The sequence below is a fragment of the Hesperophylax consimilis genome, chromosome 1 (assembly GCF_061612785.1).
Source record: "Hesperophylax consimilis isolate HC1 chromosome 1, BYU_Hcon_1.0, whole genome shotgun sequence".
Lineage (NCBI taxonomy): Eukaryota > Metazoa > Arthropoda > Insecta > Trichoptera > Limnephilidae > Hesperophylax > Hesperophylax consimilis.
This window is the reverse complement of record NC_142836.1, coordinates 28,814,046-28,835,419: the sequence shown is the minus strand read 5'-3', so window position 1 is coordinate 28,835,419 and position 21,374 is coordinate 28,814,046. Positions and strand designations below refer to the sequence as shown.

The 21,374-nt window shown below is 32.2% G+C and overlaps 1 protein-coding gene and 1 long non-coding RNA gene across 2 annotated transcripts in view; both read left to right on the top strand.

Annotated features, from left to right (window-relative positions):
- Positions 1–3,826, top strand: part of lin-28 (protein lin-28 homolog) — a 29,420-nt gene extending 25,594 nt beyond the window's left edge. Inside the window, exons 4-5 of the mRNA XM_089637568.1 lie at positions 2,197–2,317; positions 3,710–3,826. Of these exons, the coding sequence (XP_089493694.1) occupies positions 2,197–2,317; positions 3,710–3,826 (238 nt within the window). The remainder of the gene's footprint in view (positions 1–2,196; positions 2,318–3,709) is intronic.
- Positions 3,827–12,404: 8,578 nt separating this feature from the next.
- On the top strand, positions 12,405–20,288 carry LOC149426577 (uncharacterized). Its single transcript, XR_016302808.1, has 4 exons — positions 12,405–12,800; positions 13,147–13,240; positions 13,440–13,628; positions 20,177–20,288. It is a non-coding gene; the product is annotated as an uncharacterized LOC149426577 (long non-coding RNA).
- Positions 20,289–21,374: the final 1,086 nt, after the last annotated feature.

Here is a 21,374-nt window from a genome sequence, read left to right as displayed (position 1 = left end):
GGTGCGCAATGGACGACGATGAAGCTCTTGTTGTCATGTTGTACTTATTAAAAAGAAGGAAAAAAGTGAAAAGAAAATTTTGGGTACACCCAATCATAGCCGAATGATTTTCTGTAGGAATTTTCCAAGTGTTAATTGGTGAGTTGAGAAGTGATGAACTAAAGTTCTTTAATTATTTCAGAATAATAATGATTGGATTATTTATATAGCGCCGTTTTCACCATGAAAAATCACCTCAAGGGCGCTTAATGGCTTAAGAGAATGTCTATCACTTCCTTTAACCATCTACTGGATTGAGTTTCAGAGAGCTTAACATATCAAAATACAAAATTGAGAAAGTGCATTTGTCCTGAAGAAAGGCTATCGATATTTTAAAGTAAGAAAACAATAAACACTCAAATATTTTTTATTATGTGTTTATTTAACTAATACGCTCTTCCGTGCATCTCATTAAAGCTTTAAAATTTAAAAAAAGTAAACTTAAAAAAATAAAAATAAAATTTTTTATGTACAAAAGTTGTGTACACCAAGTGTTTTGTTTTTATTTAGTTAAAGATAAAATATTACCATACTCTTTCTTCGACCAGTGGTATTAAATTTTCGGGATTTATTTCCTTATCCATTATTGTAGTTTTGATTTATTTACTTAACAAAATAACCAAATACAAGCCCGCAGCGTGCCTGCTTCCTTGCGACAGGGAGCGGGCGGGCGATTTGAAAACGGACGCGCTGCGTAGGCGAGCCATCCGACAAAAAATGTCGGATCCGTTTTCAAATCGTGTCGGACAAGTGTGAACAGCTCCATACATCCACTACAGCCACTAGGGCATCCGTTTTTAAAACGGGACCCGCCTCCGATTTGAAAACGGAAGTGGGAACGGGCCCTTACACTAATCGCACTCCGGAATGCGGAAGTTTTTGTTTTTTTTATAATGATTTATTATTTATTTATTTAATGATTTATATGAATCTAAAAACATTTTTTTTTACAGAATAATAAACTACATTAATTTTTTACGTGTAATATATAACTTAATCACGGCCCAATACTGACTTTAACTTCGGTTTTAAGAGTCATATTACAAAAGTACGCTTTCATTTCACCTCTACTGGGGAATCTAAATTAAGGACCTAATTTAATATATATTTAATTATATATTCTAGAACATGCGTAATAATTCACAAATATTTTTAAGGGTTAACTTGAAATACAATATAAAACTATACAAAAAATCTTTGTAAATGACGAAACAATAATGTTGTGGTCTATAATAAGTATTGCGTATGTATCGAAAGGAGAAGATTAAGAAAAATTTAAGTAATTTGATTGGTTTTTTCATAGTTACGTATCATATAATATTGGAAAGCTATATATTTTTAACGATTCCATGATATTTCATCAAAATGACAATTAAACACACCTTTAAAAAGTGATATAGGGTCATTAAAAGTGATGAAACAAAAACTAGGTTAAATAGTTACCTGTGTAACCTAGTTTTTTTCATCACTTTTCATGACTTTATATCACTTTTTGTAGGTGCGTTGAACTGTCATTTTGATGAGATACCGGTCACCATTTTTAACATGCAAATTTATTTATTCAAATAATTTAGTCAGTTAATTACAACTGTCGAACCTGTCTTTTTAATAAATTATTTAGACCAGAGGGAAGTGTGTTTTTATCATATCCCATTTCTACATTCAATTAAACCACGTCTGATTTCGTATTCAATTTTAGGTAAGTATGTAAGGTTAATTTTATGGTGTCTTAAATTGCTTGCATAATATATTTTTGGAAAATATACAGTTTTATATTAAACATAATCAAGTTTAACATTTCTGGTAAAGAATCCGTTAGTTGCATTCCGTGACCATATTTATTTATTTTACATAATTTATAAAATTGGATACAATTAAACACTTTTTTATGGTATTTTTAAACATAACTGAAGTTCCCCAGCAACAATATTTTTTATTCATTAAGTGATAAATTTAAGATGTCCACTGAAGAATCCCCATTATTACCCTCCATTCTGGGCAATGAGAAGTACATATTATGGTAGTTAGTCCCAGAATTTATTCACTTAAATTTTTTTTTATCTGTGGTTGGTGGAAATTTAAGGTGTGGAAGGTGTAAAAATGATAAAAGCATTTTAAAATTTTGGCGAAAATGTAAGCAATTTATTTTTATTATAGGTGCTACAACTGCGGGGAGTTTGCGAATCACATAGCTGCTAAATGCGTGATGGGTCCTCAGCCAAAACGCTGCCACAACTGCAAGAGTGAAGACCACTTAATAGCGGACTGTCCCACCAAGGTATTTAAAAAACGATATTTTTTCTATGTTGATCATGTATTGTTTCATAGTGCTTTAACACAAACAAAGTATTGAATTCTTTAAGTCTAAACATAAACTTTAGGGCGCACAGTTTACAACCACGCTGTGCAAGTGAGATCCCTAGAGAGCATCGAACCATCCCAGTATTAAAATGCAGTATAACTTAAGTATTTAATACAGTATTAAAATGCTGAATTTATTCCCCGGATCATACATTACAAAAATGCGATTGAGCAATCGTCTTTCTATGTCTTAACCCATTACAGCATAAAGTTACGTATAACATATTTATTTTCATATCCTTTATGATTTTCATACCACTTATAACATGTTTAAAAAAAAAAAAAAATTTTTAGTTTTTCAAAAAAATCCCGTTCTAAAAATTTGACGCCATGCATAGAATCTATGTTCATGTGAAAAATTATAAGGACGGGTTGTTTCACAGAATTTTTTATTTGCTTATCCTTTTTGTACACTGAGACGAAGACGGAACCTCATACTACTGCTCATCATCTACAACCACCCTCTGTATTTTACACTACATTTACCCTGAGATGATTGCATCTGCCTCCAAAGATGATTCGAATTGGCTTCATGTTCTTTATTTATTTCGTTTCTGTTATTGTTCCCACTGTCATTTTTCAACTCCGCCAGTATTTCATTTACTGAAAGTCTGCAAAAAATATTATTAGTATCAAAAACAAATACTATTTAAAAGAATTCGCATACAAAGCGAATCACGTGTTACAACTATTTATTTTAGTTCAATATCAAAGTAAAATTTATGTTTGATAATATAAACATACGTTTTATACTATTCAATTCATTTTGACAACTATACACCGAAATTAATTTCTTATCCCACTTTCATCATTGCGAGCTATCACTCCATCATCTTTGATAGTTCTACTTATAGTGCTCTGATGAAAAAAATTACCTACTCCGAATGTTCAGAAAGAGGATTGATTTTAGAAGCTATTTAAACTTAAAAAAAAAGGATAATTGTTACCCGAGAAAAAACAAAATTAGTAAAACCAATATTTTGGATGCTATGCAGTAATGGATTATGTATATGCCTTTATAATCGGTAGCATTACCCACCAGAGTTTAAAAGGCCACAACAAGTTCAAAAGACCAACATAAAAATATACATACATATGTACATAATATCTCGTGACATAGTAAACTAATACAAGTACATAAACATTGTTTCATGCTGAGATTTTTTTTTAAACTTTGAACGAGCCTTGTATTAATTTCGATAGATGGCATTGCCACAAAACGCTTATCATCAAAACTGAATTCAATTATTAGGTGTGGTCATACTTAAAAGAAGAAGCACGCTTTATACATTTATTTATTTATTTTTAGGTGGAAAGGAAGAAGGCTCCAAGTGAGCAAAGTGGAACGCAGTCAGCATCGGGGCAGAACGGAGATCAATCAGTGGAAAGTGTGACAGATTCTGTCCAAGCGGTCAGAATAGAATGAAATTTCTATTTTACCAGTAGTGGGCAAGAGATTGGGTTGTGTTCTTGGATAAAATCATATCAGTCTTGATATTGGTATGACAATGACTATTTTCAGCAAAAGTAACCAGGGTTTACAATAATTACTATTATTTTTAGTAATAATAACAATAAAAATTTCATTTTAATTTTTTGATTTGTAAGTGAACCTCAATACAGTAAATTTAATTTTTTATCGGCTTTAAAAATATATAACAAAAATTAAGAAAAATATTAATTTATTATTGAACATTGGCTTTATGATAATGATAAAGTTAAGTGAATGATTTATTTTGAAAATTTTACCACTGGATCATTATTTATGGCATTAATGTATATAAATAACAAAGTACTTACATAATACATTTGGTTCCAATATTTCAACTTTTTAAACCGTTGTCAAATTCTTTAATCTAGTTAACGTAATGATTCTATAGTTTTGCTTCTGTGTATAACATTTAAACGTTTAAAAATGTTAAGTTGTAATATAAAAACAACATAAATTAGTTATTGAAATGAATGTAACGAAAGTACAAATAATATACAACATCTACCTCATATTTTATCCACCTTGTTTTCATTATATTGATTACAAAGATGGATGAATATTATATTAAAGTAAATTATTTTCTATTTTATTACATGATATACAATAATAAAATATAGGAATGCTTGATCAGAATATTTTTATGCTGACTTTTTAAAGAATGTTTAGTATTAGAACCTGATGCGTACATATTTTTGACAAATCACCCATCATCTCTGAATAGAATATACAGACAATGAGGAAAGTTCTACCTACTGGGAAAATTACGTGTCCTAGAGTTTTATTTTGTGAAATGGATGATAAAGTATTATAGTCTAATGGTAGGGTGAAAGCCTCTTTCACCCTACTACATATCCAGATGCTTTGGATAGTCCAGAGCAGTGTCAAAAAAGCCCCTGTCGCAAGATTGGAAATAATATTAATGCCACTCCTATCACAATGAAAATGTGTAGTACAAAGAAACACGGTAAATTCATAGTTCATTTCCCGCTGCTAAAGAACCTAGTTGTCTTTTCTGTTTTTGGACATTGTCATGTCATCTGAATTAATTGCTCGCCCCGTCCAGGAAATGCTCCTCACGCAACGAAAACTCAGTTTAAAACCTTCTACATGCTTTCATTTTCAACACTTGGAGCATCTGACCATTCGCCAACAGTGTTGAAAATATAAATAATCTGCAGAGCACCTCCCTTATCTGCAAAATATCACTTCTAGCCATTTTTACTTTTTGATTCATTGGGCATTTTCCTGCTGATCAGTACGCCAAACTTCCAAAGATTAAAAAAACAATCTCTTTCGATGCATTAATTTCCTATTTTGAATGCTGTGGGTTGATTACTATTGTTATTCCGAATTAACATAATGTGTTGATCAATGCCCATGATCATTGCTAGATTATTCAACAAGCAAGTTTTATAAATGAATATATTCTCTGATCCTGCCAACATTGTTTTATCAGCATAATGAATATTATTGATCAGTTGGCTGTTCACAGTAATACCATCTGTGTGCTCTCCCAAGGCGTCGTCTGCGACAGTGGGCGCAATTTCCGATTCCTCTGAGTATATATATCAATGTCCTTGGTCATTTTGTTGCTTACTTTGACTGTGGTTGTTTGGTTCCAGTAATAAATAAATACAAACATATTTCTTTAGTCAGTTATACAACAAAGACTCTTTACCTGCATTCCCCGAGTTACCTCATTATTATCATTTTATGTTTTAAGATATGTTGACAAACGAGATGTTGTTGAATAATGATAGTTTTAGGGATTGGAGATTGATTAGAATAATTATCATAAAAGTGAACCTCGCAGTTAGAGAGAGTGAGGCTCATCCTATCTTCTAGGGGAGAAATGTATTTGTACAGCTTGAATCTTATCCCTGCAATGAACTTAACCAAATCACAACTCCTGTTTTCAACAACCTGTCTCTAGACAGCATTGAATTAGACTCAAGTACATAAATTAAACCACCCTCAGAATTACACTTCCGGTTTGTGGAAGTTGAGGGACGTACCTTTTACTATTATTTTGTACTTAGTGCCAAACTATGCTATCTCCAAAAATATCAATACCTACTTGTTTGTTACCTAAAAATACTTTTAGGGTTATAATATGAAGAACTGTATCAGGCAATCATCATATTTCTTTATATAAAACCTTAAAGATGCTTTTATTATCCTGATTTTGAAATCCTATTCTCTTCTAATAATGACAAAGCGTAATTGTATTTCTTTTAAATTTTTATTATTATCAACACTTAATCGATTGACTATTATGTACATGTTTATGTAATGGAAGACACATACTGTAATATGTATGGGTTGTTTAATATTCATTCATACATATTAGTCACTTTTGTTTTAAGCTTTTTATTTATAATTTAACTCATAAGCTATTCGTTTAGGCTTTTGAGAACTATGATACCTTATTGTGTTCAAGGATAGTATTTATTAATCGATATGTAATGATTAGTAAGCCGCTATTACATAGTTATTTTAATTCCTTTGCATTCAACCTGTATGTATTATTCTAGTTTTTGCCTATTCTTTGGCGAGACTGAATTTATTATAGACTAAATAGAGGTTATTTTTGCCAAATCATTTTATGTCCTAATTAGTGAGTAAGTATTTTTGCCATTTTGTTCGTAGTTGCCATAAAATGCACACATTTTGAGAAATATTAAAACCATCATTGGCCCGAGAAGATGATTACAGGTTTTCATAAGTTTTATAAAAATAGATTAGTTTTTAAAGATTCTTAAATTAACGTGGTACGAGGGTTTTCTTTTTGGATTAGAATAAATAAGAAGTTCTCATCACATAACCTGTCTATATATTTTGTTTTCTTGGCGAGTACTCAATCCAACAACTTCTTCATATTTTATTTAAATTTATTTATTACGTTTCAGATAAATTCTAATGTCTCAAATAAAGTACGTAATTTGTTACTTTAAATTTTAAATGTATGTATATTATAATAGAAAGTTTTAAAACATGTTTATTTTTCCTTATTCCAACATTACTTTGGCGTTCGCTTTAAAGTTTATCACTCTGGTCTTATCTTTATTGAAATTAAATTTATTTGAGTATAATTTTTCCGTAGATGAAGCTTGCTGTTTTTGTAACATTTTAAATGTTAGCAACATTAGAGAGAATAATACATTATTGGAGATTTTGAACAAGCATTATTTTAGTGAAGCTTAGAACGATATCATTCTGGGTGGTTCAAAAATTAATTACACACATAAATGTTGAATGAAAATGGCAACTACGCGAAAATATTAGTTTTAGAAAATATTTTATATATTAGAAGAGTTAAATAATTATTTGTTTGTATGCATGTATGTGTTTGTAAGGATTGCATATCAAGTAAATATTATGCAATATAAAGATTAAAATGTAGATGTTTTATATTGTATACTTTAGAATGGTAATTATAATTTCAGTACAAAATACACTAGCATAGTACATATTTTTCCTCCTAAAAATAGATTAAGTTTTGTATCACGATGACGCCGAGGCTTCAGGAAGTTTATCACCATACCGTAAGAACGTAAGAATCACACACTGAATACTTAAGTCGCTTTAGCCAAACTATACACTTTTCATTCAATATACAACTTTTCCATTTTTATCTTTTAAAAATATTTTGTTGTAGTCAAAATATAACTTGAATTTTTTCAAAGGAATGTATATATGAATAGTTATCATGAAAAGCTTCTTAAAATTTGATTTCATTCTAGTACATAATAACAAAATTTTATTTCATTCTAGTAATAACAACATTTGATTTCATTCTAGTAACAACAACATTTGATTTCATTCTAGTAATAACAACATTTGATTTCATTCTAGTAATAACAAAATTTTATTTCATTCTAGTAATAACAACATTTGATTTCATTCTAGTAATAACTACATTTGATTTCATTCTAGTATATTAACAACATTTTGAAATAACAGAAAACTTCAAAGCATTGGTTCTATTAGTGATCATAACATGTTTATGTTTAAGTAGGTGTTATCTTATAGTATTACATCTAAGGCGAATAATTTTAAGTTAATAACGAAAAGACTATACAAACTACCTCATTTTGAAGAAGTCTTAATATTAGTTATACATTTACTTTATACAATTTTACCTAGTTTTTCTATTTAAACCAATGTTTCTTTAGAGATTAATATTATAATTCAACTGATTATTTTTAATTTGATAAGGGTAATTTTATGTATTTTTTTTTGTTAAGGTTTTATATTAAACTGACACTTCCTTAGAACCAAATCCCAAATAGTTCATGCAACTTCTCAAGCGCCAAAAGTACCCATTGGATATGAAAATATTGTATTTGTTGAACGACAGTGTATCCGTATAGTAATCTGAAAACGATACATTCTGTTTGTGAGATTTTTACCCTCGGCAAATTAGAGAGGTCAAATTACATTAGGTCGCGGGAGCTCGGCATTTCAAAGGTTAAGCAGAAAATAAGTTTAAACTGCCATAAAATAATTATACTCATATCGAAATGCTGATTTCTCTTCTAAAAAAGTAAAACCAATTAAATTATACAATGTTCAATTCAGTGTACCAAATTTAATTAAATAAAATAGTTTAGTGAAAAAAGGTGCAATGTTTTTTTATTTATTATTTACTAGCGAACCGGTAATATTCACTATTGCTAATGTCTTTCTCCGGCATCTCCGACTTTTTCCACCATTCACTACTGTATACCACAATGTTACTGATAGAGAAAACTACATTGTATCTACTTTAATTCAACTCCGTATATCATTCCGGTGCAGAGATATGGCATTAAGTATTCCACGGGCGTTCCCGACTTCTTATACCATTCAAACCACACTAAACACTCCTGGCACTAATAAGAATAAACTTTGAAATTATCAGCAATATTTGTGAAGAACTTTCTAAGATTTAAGATTTTGGATCTCAAAAATAATATCTTTAGAGACAAATTTGGCTCTTGCAGACCAACAACAGGTAAAAAGCAACGCTTCTTTCGATCTTTGAACTACGAAATAAGGCACTTTCTTTTTGATAATGGTTTTCATAACCCAATTTTTCGAACCAATAATTTTGCTTTCAGTGTGACTTTTAACATTCACATGCCATGTCTAGACTTTGTTCGTTGATGCCTCTGGGTTATCAGTTGTATTATGGTGTCTGAAGTTGTATTATGCCGGTGAAGCGGATAAGGTGTTATGTACAGAAGGGGTAATGGTCCATGAAATGCCTCACATTGATAGAAATCAAAACAATCGGATTAAAAACTGATAAAACTTGTCGGAACTACGTGTAACACGCAACATCACCAATTCAAGATTGATGATAAACAACTGATGAATCTAAAGATTGATTGAATACATGATAGTCTAAGACGCCGTATCTACCCGATAAGTCCGTTCTACTGAGTTAAAAGGAGGAAAAAAAAAGAATTAATAATAGTGTTACACAAAGAAATTAGGTCAAGTACATAAATGCACAATGTTTAAACAATGCACATTGAAGCTCTTGTTATTATTTTTATTAAAGCCTTCAATTTTCTGCTAAAAGAACTAAAGTACAGGCACGTACCAAAAATATAATACAGGAATCCTTGGAGTTGTTTCTGGGAGCAGTCTGCATAGTCCTGATGGAAGGCAAGCTTCGATAGAGGGAAAACATGTAGAAACATAATATTAGTATTTGGCAAATACACCTACCAAACAGAAAATGATGATGGATATTCTAGAGAATATTGGATGAACATAGGAAAAAACTTATGAGAGTGGCAAATACCTGAGTACAATTTGTTGCTGCTGTCAGCTGTGTTAGTATTGCCCTGATGGTAGGCAATCTTCGATGGGAGAGAATACGGGACGAATAATCACATTCCACTCCTCTTTTGTGCAATCAGCAGATCACATCTTTCTCAGTCTGCCTCTGGATCTCTTCTAATGGGTCACCCTCTGGGCCTTGATTTAGGTTTCCTGTCATCTGGCATCCTTTCTAAATGAACAGTTCATTCCAGTCTTTGAGACCTACAGAATTTTACAATTAGTCACAAGAGATAAAAGCTATAGATTAACCTATGATATACTATTGAAGTAGAAGATATACCTAATAAATCTAAACAAAACACGAAACGGAAAAGACAAAGAAAAATAAAAAGGTAAGGGTCTCAACTGGGAGTCGAACCCAGGATCTCTGTCTTACCGAGATAATGCCTCTAACCACTCGGTCGTTGATACCTAATACATCAATTACTTCATTCTCATATTTCAAATTCAGAATTAACATTATTATCTTGCAAATAATTTTTCCCATATTTTTGGCCGCTATCTTTTTGAATAATTACAAAGTTCTAAAGAATTGGTTTGTAACCTGGAAAGTGTCTCGGATAAACATATTCAATTTGTATTTAAGTGGGTCACCTATTGACCTTTTCTAAAAATCTAAATGAATATTTAGAGAATTTCTTGCGAAAGTTTAATATATATGTATAATACATGCACATTATATTTGCAGAAAGCTGAGAAAAGTCAAAGTTTTAAATTAATTATACGTTTGTTTTTAATTTCTGGTGATTCTATCCAGAAAAATAAAAACGAAAAATTTTGACTTAAATTAAACTTTTGACTGACTTATTATGAAGATGAATGAGTTGGTTATAATAATTGGTTTAATATGCATTCCCATAGATAATATGTAACTAAATAATAATAATCAAAACTCGCACGTAATATATTTCTTATTTCAAAGGAAAATTTTGCCAAGTCCAATGTAATTTCCAATCAAATTTGCCTACAGAAACAAAAAGTTGGGATCTTGTTATAACGTTGATTATGTATGTAAGGGATCTCCCTCTAACTGGGGAAATAATAATTGTTTGTTTGTGATACGTGAATGGTATATCTATGGTGATCTATGGTCTATGGGTGACGCAAAGAAAGAACTGAAAAGTAAAGGTTTTGGTGAGATTGGTTTATTTATGGTTTTGTTTGTTGATTATGTTAACGAAGTGATTCGTTTTTTAAGCATTACCTACTTTTCAATCTCTTTTGTCATCTCTATTTTGTAAGAAAAGATTCAATCCAAAACTAAATCCACCGATTACCCCGAGAAAAATACCTTCACTGCTTTTACAAATAGTCTTGACATTTTCTTGTTATTTTGTAGTTTCCTTGCGTTTATTGGAGCCTATCATTTAAACAGGGTCACTAAAGAACCATCTTATTTACACATTTTCTTGTAATATTTCAGAAAAAAAGAGTGAAACTTATCCTGGCCAGAAGCTGAAAATGAATGAGTTTTAATCAGGTAGGTCATCATTTATCACTCGCTACTTTTAAGTTATGGAGTCATATTATGCTAATGACCAGGAGCGTGCACCCAGAGCGGAGCTGAGATTTCATCCATCTTGGAGGAGAGGATCACAGGAGTTGCCCCCAAGGTAATAAAAATGTAGCTTTAAAATGTTAACACAAATGTCATTTTGTTCGTATTTGACGGAGACCCATATCCACGTCTTCTGAAAGATAATGACAGCAAATTCTATAACCAGGAATTTTAATTTTTCTCACTCTGAGAGTCTTTTGTTTGTGTGACTTTTCCGTCTAGTTTCTGATAGATATCGTTGCTTATCTATATCAAAACAGAACATTAAAAGATACAGACGAATGGCATAGTTTTCAGATTTTGGCTACTTTTTCTACGTTTATTTTATTTTATCCACATAAATAAAAATTGTTTTTTTTTCCAAATCTTTAATCTCCGAAAGTTTTTCACAGATTGCTTTGAAATTTTGATAAAAGTTACATTCGTATATAGATGTTTTTTTTTTTTTAACAACGTCATCTGTTGTATGTAAAAGCAACACGCGCTATTGTTTCTCTACTCAGACAGACTGAGCCACAGCAACGCGTGGCGGGGTACAGCTAGTTAATTAATATAGTTCAAGAAATATAAATGTTTCACTTCCTAACTAAATTTATGCTGTATAATTTTAAATGTCGCAACAATAATAATTTACATAACAAAATCACTTAACATTCTGTTCTATATGATATATCATAATCAGATCATATATTAGATAATCCTGTTTTATTTGAATATTCCATTAACAATAAGGCTTTAGAAAGAGTCACGGAAATGAGAGATCTCGGAATTGTTTTGGATGAAAAACTAAGTTTCGCCAATCATATCCACCAAATTGTAAACAAAGGCAAGAAAACACTAGGCTTCGTATTAAGAACAACTAAAAACTTTAACTCCATACAAGCCATTAAACTGTTATAAATATCTCTAGTTAGAAGCATAATTGAATACAACTCAGTAGTTTGGTCTCCCTCTTACAAAATTCACATTAATAACATTGAGCGAATATGAGCGAAGTTTTCTTAATAATAATAATATTTGGATGATTTGTATTTTTGGGCAAAATCGCCTCAAGTTAGTTATGTTTTGTAGTTACTTGTGCATGATTAATTTTGGTTTCATGGATGGATATGTGGTGGAGGTGCTTTTGGTGTATAATTTGGGCATGTTATTGGTATTTTTGAAGTTCTTACTCAACTTATATATTGAATTTTATGTGTTTGTTTTAATCTGTTTCAGAAAATGAAGAAAGCTGCATATCCCGGGTCCAGTGGTCAGCAACATTATTTTATATTTTACTAATCTTCGAATTTTATTTATTTTGTTTGTTTTATCTATTTTACTAATCTCACTTACATCTTACTAATCTTACATCTTGCTAATCTTCTATTTTATATATTTTGTTATGTTTTATGAGAATTAGAACACCAGCAGTCTTACTCCAGAAGGTACAATGCGCTGCCAATGGCCTGAACTGATTTTCCTCAGACTCGGTATGTCGAGTTGCCACCATTTTCGTCACGCAGTTTTGTCCAGGTTAGTTTCTACAGTAATCGTAGAGAGGTGGTTGTTTTGTATGTTTTGCCTGACTCGAGAATTTCCACTATAATGAAATGATGTTTTTAACGAGATAATGATGTTCCTTTGATCAATTGTATAATTCCTATTTACAAATCTTCATGATTTCAGAGAAAATTTTTGTTTTGTTATTTTAAATAGAGAATTTTTTTTCTTTTTTTTTTTAAATACTTGAATCAAAATTAATAGTGTTAAGTATTAAGTGCTTAAAAAAATATATATAATTTTAAGAAAATCAAATTCTCTATCGGGATAAACATGCGGGAAAATAAATAAATATAATGGAAAATTGTCTTCTTTTCAGGTTAAACTTCGGGCATCAACTCTGCGCTCCTGATGGACTGGTGTCTAGCACCCCCCATAAACTGGTTTAGCTGAGAGTAGCAACTGAGGATTTGGTAATTTGCTTCTTCAAAATCCTTAATTATGTGCACTAGGCCATCGATAATATGTGTATTAAGTTATTAAGGGAGATAACTTACCGAAATAAAATATTGCTAATTCATTAAGAATCTGGTCAAATTTATCGTCTTACTGTTAAAAACTGGACATGAAGATTGTTTTAATTAAAACTGTTCATTCATTTTTATTTTTTAGCTCCCGTGCTGCTTTACAAGGTGCTGTCTCAATGGCTGCTTCAGGAGACCTCCATGCTGAGTGCCCTTAGGGTTTTCGCCTATGCTCGCCACAATGCCTCTACGCCCTGCTGTGATACCTTCTTCACTGTGGCGTCGCCCAGCCCGAATAAGTGTACGGTGGAATGGATGTCCAAGGAAACTATCAAAGGTGAAGTATTTGTCTACATAACTAATTTGTATTGAGGGCCTTGGAAGCCTAATGCAAAGTATAATATGCCTCAGGGCTTACTGCCTCTGGGATCTCTCTGGCTTCCCCGCAGTCATGATATGACCACGGTGAGATCTGATGCCTATGGACTCCGATATACAAGATGCTTTTTTTGGACAATTTCTGGCAAGGTTTCTATATTGTCGGTTAAGATTGCGCAGATTGTCAATGTATTGCCCTGTCTTGACGTTAGTTCGCTTCTGTGCCGATATTATATCCAAATATATTTTCCTCTCCCTCTGTTACATATGTGTATGTTCAGAAATAAAACACTAATTTCGATTTTATTGCAAAGCGGAAATATACACAAATTCTCAGACTTTCTGACAGTTTCTTTAAGAAATATAACGGTCAATACGCCAAAGACCTAGGGGTTAACTCTTAAACCCTACCTGGGGTACTGGAGTACCCCACTGATGTTTAAAATATCAACAATTTCAACAATATTGCACTGTTGCAAAAATCGCTCTAGCTAATCTACTCTCGATAATTGGCGCGTAAGTACGTCAGTAAGCCGTAACCGCCCGGCAAGTGTTTTCGCGTTCACAGGTGTTCCGGGATACCCCAGTACCCCGTGGTAGGAATAGTGTTAGTTCTTCCTTCCAGTTATACTTGAAGTACTGAAGTTGTTTTTCAACATTTCTCTGGTAAGTTTACACATTATTTATGATTTACTTTACTTTGTGATAATGGTTAGAGTACAGTGTTGATAGGCAGGGCTTGCGCCCAATAACATGGACTAATAATGTGTTATGAATGTAATGAGAGTGTATGCAGTGTAGAGAGGTATTGTTTTCAGATATGGCATCCCAGACTCAAAGTCTTGTGGGGGGGGGTGAAATTGCAGCCGCTTTGTTGGTTTCTGACGACGAAGAGCTAAACCTAGGAGAAGATTCAGAAGATGAGCCCGACGGTGTTCCAAGGATTTCCGGAACCATTTTGAAGTAGCATCTCACGAAGACGGTGATCAAGATAGTGTAGAAGAAGATGTAGAGTATTTAGTGCCTGACAATGACGGGGCTGGTGTGCTAGATTCTCCATTAGTTCTGTACGGAAAAGGTCATAATAATCGACATAAGTGGACTAGTGTTAAGCCTTCTCGCTCAAGAATGCCTCGCCGCAATATTTTGTTGCACCCACCTGGTAACGTCTTAACAGAAACCTGACATGTGACAATTGGTTCACGTCTATACTCACAGCCAAGAAGTTACTGGAAAAAGGTATAACATTAGTTAGAACTGTAAAGAAGAATAAACGAGAAATTCCTCCTGTTTTCTTGGACACTAAAAATTGAGAGAGATGCACATCAATGTTTGCCTACGACGGACCTCTCACACTTTTGTCGTATTGTCCTCTGAAGTCAGCTAAGAAGAAAGTTGTAATCATGCTGTCCACCATGCATGACAGCCCTGACAAGGATTATTACAAGTGTACCTTCCATAAATAATACATTTCTATAATAAAATCAAATGCGGGGAGGATGTGTTCGACCAACTTTGTAAGAAGTACTCGACGTCCAGGAAGATCAAAAGGTAGCCTGTGTGTCTCTTCTATGGGTTGCTAAATGCCGTTGGTGTCAACTCTTGGGTCTTACTCAAGCTGTCAACTAACATTGATAAAGAGAAAATAACCAAGCGGCGTGAATTTCTTAAGAGTTTGTCAATGGCACTCATAAAGCCTCATAGGAGAGCAAAATTACAATAGCCAAGTTTACCCCGGGATATCAGAGAAACTATACATCGTCACCTTAAAGCAATAGTGGGATATCTTGAAAAATGCTGTTCTGAGATAATAGGACTTTTAGGTTTGCGTGAGCTCTAGCAGCATCAAATTAACTAATCTTGCAGATTAATGATATGGTATAAGAGAGGTTAATTATTTAACATCAACACAAAATTGTAATAATAGAAAAATAATTAATTTTTTCATACTAATTTTGACAAAGTATACGTAAATCTGGAAATATCTCACTGTTGCGTGGAGTGTTTGGTAATCATCTCAAATTATCTCAGTGTAGCATTGTAATAATATTACGAGTTTAGATGGATAAATGAATTAATAATTGTTCCTCGCGAGATTTTTTCAATGTGGACGACTGTTTCAGGCTAATAATTGCTTAAAATAATTAATAATTGCTTAAAATAATTAATAATTCTTATTTCTGCATGTTTTTCCATGATGTTTATAATCATAAATACATTTTAAACAGTACACACCCACTCACTCCTATAGTTTGTCAACACGACAATTGACGATAGTAAGGTGGTATAAAAATGAAAAAAAATATATATTTGTGCTTATAAATTTATTTATGAGAACCGTGATATAATGTATGTAACAAAAATAACAGAAAAACCTTAAGAATAAAAGTATGTAACAAAATTAACAGAAAACCAAGAATAAAAAGTAGGTATGTATCAAAAATAAAAGAAAACCTTTAGAATAAAAAGTATGTAATTTTTTTTACAGAAAACTTTAAGAACAAAAAAATATAACAAATATGTGTTGATTCCCTGGAAACCTACAATGAACCTTCACCGTTATTTTCTTCTTGTACATCGCAGTCTGTATTTGCAGTATTAATTAATTCAAAACAAATTATGAGGTTTTTTTGGTATAACACCACTTTGGCAAACAAATAAGAAATCACGATTTTTATTCGGTGGAATTGTAGGTGGAACTGTATAAGCTGGTCCTAGAATTATACTATTCTCATTCCGAACATTCTTTAGTTGCTCTCTCACATTAATACTCTGATTAAATGGATCCTCGGTGTAGGTGCTTTTGTATTTGATAACTGACGGTTCGTCTTTAGTGATCTGTAAAATCTTAACTTTATTCCAAATACATTTATTTTTGTCCATAAACATCCAGAATTTTTCCAGTCTTCTCACATACCTTCTTCCAGACAATGAAGTGCGTTGTTTCCATTTCTGTTAACTTATAACGAGGTTCATTCTTCTTGGAACACTTTATGATCATCGCTAACTCCGTTGGAATAAATATTAGGCCTTCTTTTAAAACCCTGACCTTTTCTCTGTCTATGCAATAATGAATGGAGTCTCCTTTGTTCTCTGAGTGCCCAACAATTAGGTATATATGGGTAATGATTTGAATATCAAGTGTTCATAGTGCATGCATGTACATAGAAAATAAATAAAATTGTTTTTATTCTGTGCCACACAGTTATCAAAATAAAAGTTCACTTCCCGTTTCCCTTGTCAAAGGTCTTTTAAAAATGTGTACACGCAGGTAGACATTTCAACTGCGCATCTTTTAGCTACACCCTCATGCCGCATGTAACAATGGCCCTGTCGTGTTTGATATTGTAAATACAGAAGTTATAACGTTTAACTTGCTCTTATAAAAATAGATATATTGCCATTTGGCAACGACATAACAGCTTGAAAGTCATAAATGGCAACTACAGTATCATCAGTATGGTCTTGGTAATGTTTTTATCTTTTTCTTGTCGAGATAGCTTTACATTCTGAATGTGTTCAGAATATTATTATTTTTTTCTAATATCTCATTTGCAGTACTATAGTTGTATCATAAATGCGCAAAGGTTCTTTTTTGGTTTAAAAAAATATATATTGAATTTGGTATTGAATATTTCCTGTATGTAGAGTGTGTAACATAGAGATTACCTACCGAGACACACTTCTATTTGTTCAAATTGTACATCTTTTGGATATTTGGAGATCCGAGCTAATCCTGCACGACAATAGTGCGATTCCACACTACTAAAGCTGTTGATGTGATTCATAACACCATCAACTAAATCATCCTTTTGCAGGAAGCTGTCTGTTTTCTTTTTTAATGCAGTGCTTATGGTATTATTGCTTATATCTAAGGTTGCCATAAAAAAATCTTACACATACGTATGTTATGTCAATCTCTCTCAAAATAATAACCACTATTAGCTAGCATTCATGGAATCATAAATATTAAAATATTTTAATCGATCAACTTCCAAAACAGATTCAGAACATTTGTATTTACAATTAGTACACAGTACAGGCTTAATTTGTTTTGCTCTGCGTATCTTTCCTGACTTTGCTACATACTCCTGACCAGTATTCACCTTCAGTTTCTTTATGTTTCTCTTCCAAGATCACCCAACTTGTTGAAAACTATAGAGCTACAGTGAGACAATAAATTTATTTCAGTATTTTAAACGACCTTTTGAAAGCAACAGTGGGACAACATCAATATCTCAGTGTTGCTCTGAGTGACCGAACATTTCAATACTGAGATTTTACTTGTAACACTGGCAATTTTTTTTTTACAAAATATCCCAGTAATGCATCATGTAGAGCTCAAAATTTTACATCGAACTGCATACTTATCTCAAAAGTGTATTTTTCGAAGATATCCCACTATTGCTTTAAGGTGACGACATGCAGTCTTGAATATTCATAATGAAGATCATAGGGCGGTCCCTGATAATCATAAAGGACAGAAAATCTCGATCTGACTGTAACACTTGTCGCCACCATATTTGTGTTGACCATCAATACAAAATCTGTCCTTCATGCAACAACATAAATGTGTTTTAGTTTTTATTAATAAATTTTATTGTCTTTTCTTATTACTTTGCCATAGTAAAAATAATTTTCAAAAAAATATCGAACACTTTTATTTTATTAATTTTTTTTTGCACGGGGTACTTCAGTACCCCGCGCAAAAAAAGTGGTAGGAATAATTACATTCCCAGAGTGGTAGGGTTTAAGAGTTAAGGATATTTTCAAAAAAAAATTTCTTGTATATAACTAGCTATTTTGGGTAGAATGCATATTGTAGGATATATACCATTTTAAAAAATATAAACATCTTTGATATCTTGATATTGATTAATAATGTTGTTCATGAAATTTTCTTCAGATTCTTCATTGAATACAGCATTCACGCCTTTGATTATCATGCAAGGTTTCTGTTTTCAATACTTTTGGCAAATGTGAATGTGATGTATGAATGTGAATGAGGCAAGCAGTGTGTGCCAAGACCGAGTTGTTTGGTGGTCCGTCCTCTCTGCCTACCCCTGCGAAGAAACGGCGTGATGGTTAGTTAGTTAGTTTTATTAATTTCATATCAGGGTTTTTGCATCCCTTCTTCATACAAGTCTTCAAATTTAGGTTTTTGTTATTTTTTTAATGCTATTTATTCCGATCCCTAATTTTGAAGCTGATATCGATTCATAAATACATTTTTCAATCTCTTCCAATGTTTTTTATATCTTCTGCCGATATAAGTAAGGTGTAGTTCGTTTATTATTGGTCTGTTTTCTTTGGTGATCATAGCGTATGCTTTCTTTTGTTCTTTTAGATCGACGGTCTGAATTAATTTAGTATGAAATTCAATAATTTGGCCTTATATCAACAATAATGTTGGCAAAGGTCTGAGGGGTTAAGGATATTTAAAAAAAAACATTTCACTCAATATAACTAGCTATTTTGGGTAAAATGCAAATGGTGGGATTTATACCATTTTTATAAATATACAAACACGTTGTCTGGTAACACATACAATTCACAAAAATATCATTATGTGAAAAATAAGAAAGTTATTACGAAAATAGAATCAGCTGGCAGCACGGTGAAAATGTAGTGTCGACCATCAAGAATGCGACCTTAGAACTCACTGCAATTTGAAGCAGGACTTGACATCTCCACTCCAGCCTGCTTCCTGCAGTCTCACTCCAGTTCCTTGTGCTCAAGGTTGTTGTTGGTTTTCAGACTGTTTAACCACCCTTATTTCTGTCTCGACACCCAAAGGCTTATTACAAAGAAACCTTGTATATTTAGGTTTTTCTTTTGTATATTCAATAATATTATTATTTGGATAAGATAATTACCTAGGCTATCAAGTGGTGTGGAACTGTGGAAAGCTGTACGTTTATTTTGGGCAATATATTCATGGTCTCATTGCCGATCACAAGTTTGGGTTTGAAGTCACTTCAAGTTTCTTGTTAGCCACTTCTGCATATTCGAATTAATAATTCGAACACAATTAGATCATTCATTGAAAAACAAAACGGATGCATTACTAATTTCGCCACTGTTGAAGTACCTACTGTTTCAATCTCTTGTCATCTCTATTTTTGTAAGCAAATCTTGAAACTAAATCTGCCAGATAGTGTCAGCGAAAAATATCTGATTATTACATTTTTTGTAATTTCTTCGTGTTTTATTGGAGCCTATTTAAATGGTGTCACTAATGCTAACCTTCTTATTAACACGTTGAACGCCATTGTGGAAATGAAGAAACATTACCATTTCATTTTAAATTTGAAAAAAAAATACTCAGATGGCATCGACGACCATCAAAACGTATTCCTTTTTTTTTTGACCAAAATATTCCACGAAAATCAAGAAAATTAACTGCGGTCACCGGAGACCGTCATGGCGCTGTGGGAGAAAAATGACGATTTTCGTTATGAGGTCACCGGTGACCTACATGGCGTTCAATGTGTTAACACATTTCAGAGACCAAAGCCGAAGGAGACAAGGAGAAGGAAGCTCCGTCAGACGAGGCGCAAGAATTGGGATAGCCAAGTCCGAGTACCAGAACTGGTCTCGTGTTAGGAGTTTTGTCTGGTAAGTTATTTCTTTAACCCTTTGTGGTAATTATTTATTTGACATAATGTTAATGATATATTGAAACCATTTAAAACTTTTGTCGACTATTTTACTTTTGACCATGACCGGTTTCAGCTTTTTATAGCCATCTTCAGATAGATAGTTTAAATACATAATATTTGGAGTAAGGGGTTGTGGTGGTTAGCAGGAATGGTACACATGATTTTATTACAATTATATGAATTTTCCCATCTTCGTTGCTACATTGTATTTCGCAGCTGAATTTCCAAATATTTGGGCTATGGTTTTGGAAATTAATTTGCTATTTATTTAGGGAAAACCTTAATTTAATGGTTTTCACCTGATTTCTGATTTAGTTAATTGTTTAAAATAAAATATTCATATTTGGCACGTTTATTATTTAAATTCAAGATAAAATTTTTATTATCATAAAATATATTTTATTCAGTTATAAAATTCAACAATTTATATCTAGTGTAAATCTATTCTAAAACTACAATATAAATATTCCATTACCTACTAACTAATATTTGGCCTTCACAACATTGAGATATAACCCATGAAAAACTGCAAGACTTTTGGCTTCTTCGACATTGAAAGGCAGTTCATTGAACATTTTGAAATCTTTATAATAAATATTGTTTTGTGTTTATAAATTTGTCTTAGATTTTAGGGTCTAATTTTTCCCTTTTCCTACATAACACATTTCTAGTGCGTATTTTTTTGCACTGGTGCTACGTTGTCTCCAGGCAAAAATAATGGTTCCTCGTGAATTTCTTTAATTTGTGTTAAATCGCTATATCTTCGAAAATAATTTAAATATTAGAATAAATAAAATTTGTACATACTAAAAGAAAATCGAATATTATTTGAAATGAAACTCGATAAACCTTGTAATATGTTTATTCCGGTCCGCCTATTTGTATTTGCCCATTCCTGCTTTCTTTTAATTCGCCCGACATCTCTCGCCCGCTTGCACAAGTTGAGTGGGGCGGAACAGAGATTGTGATATGAATCGGGTTTCACGGTCATAAAAACTCTAATTCCAGGAATTCAATTATTACAATAACAAATAATATACCAT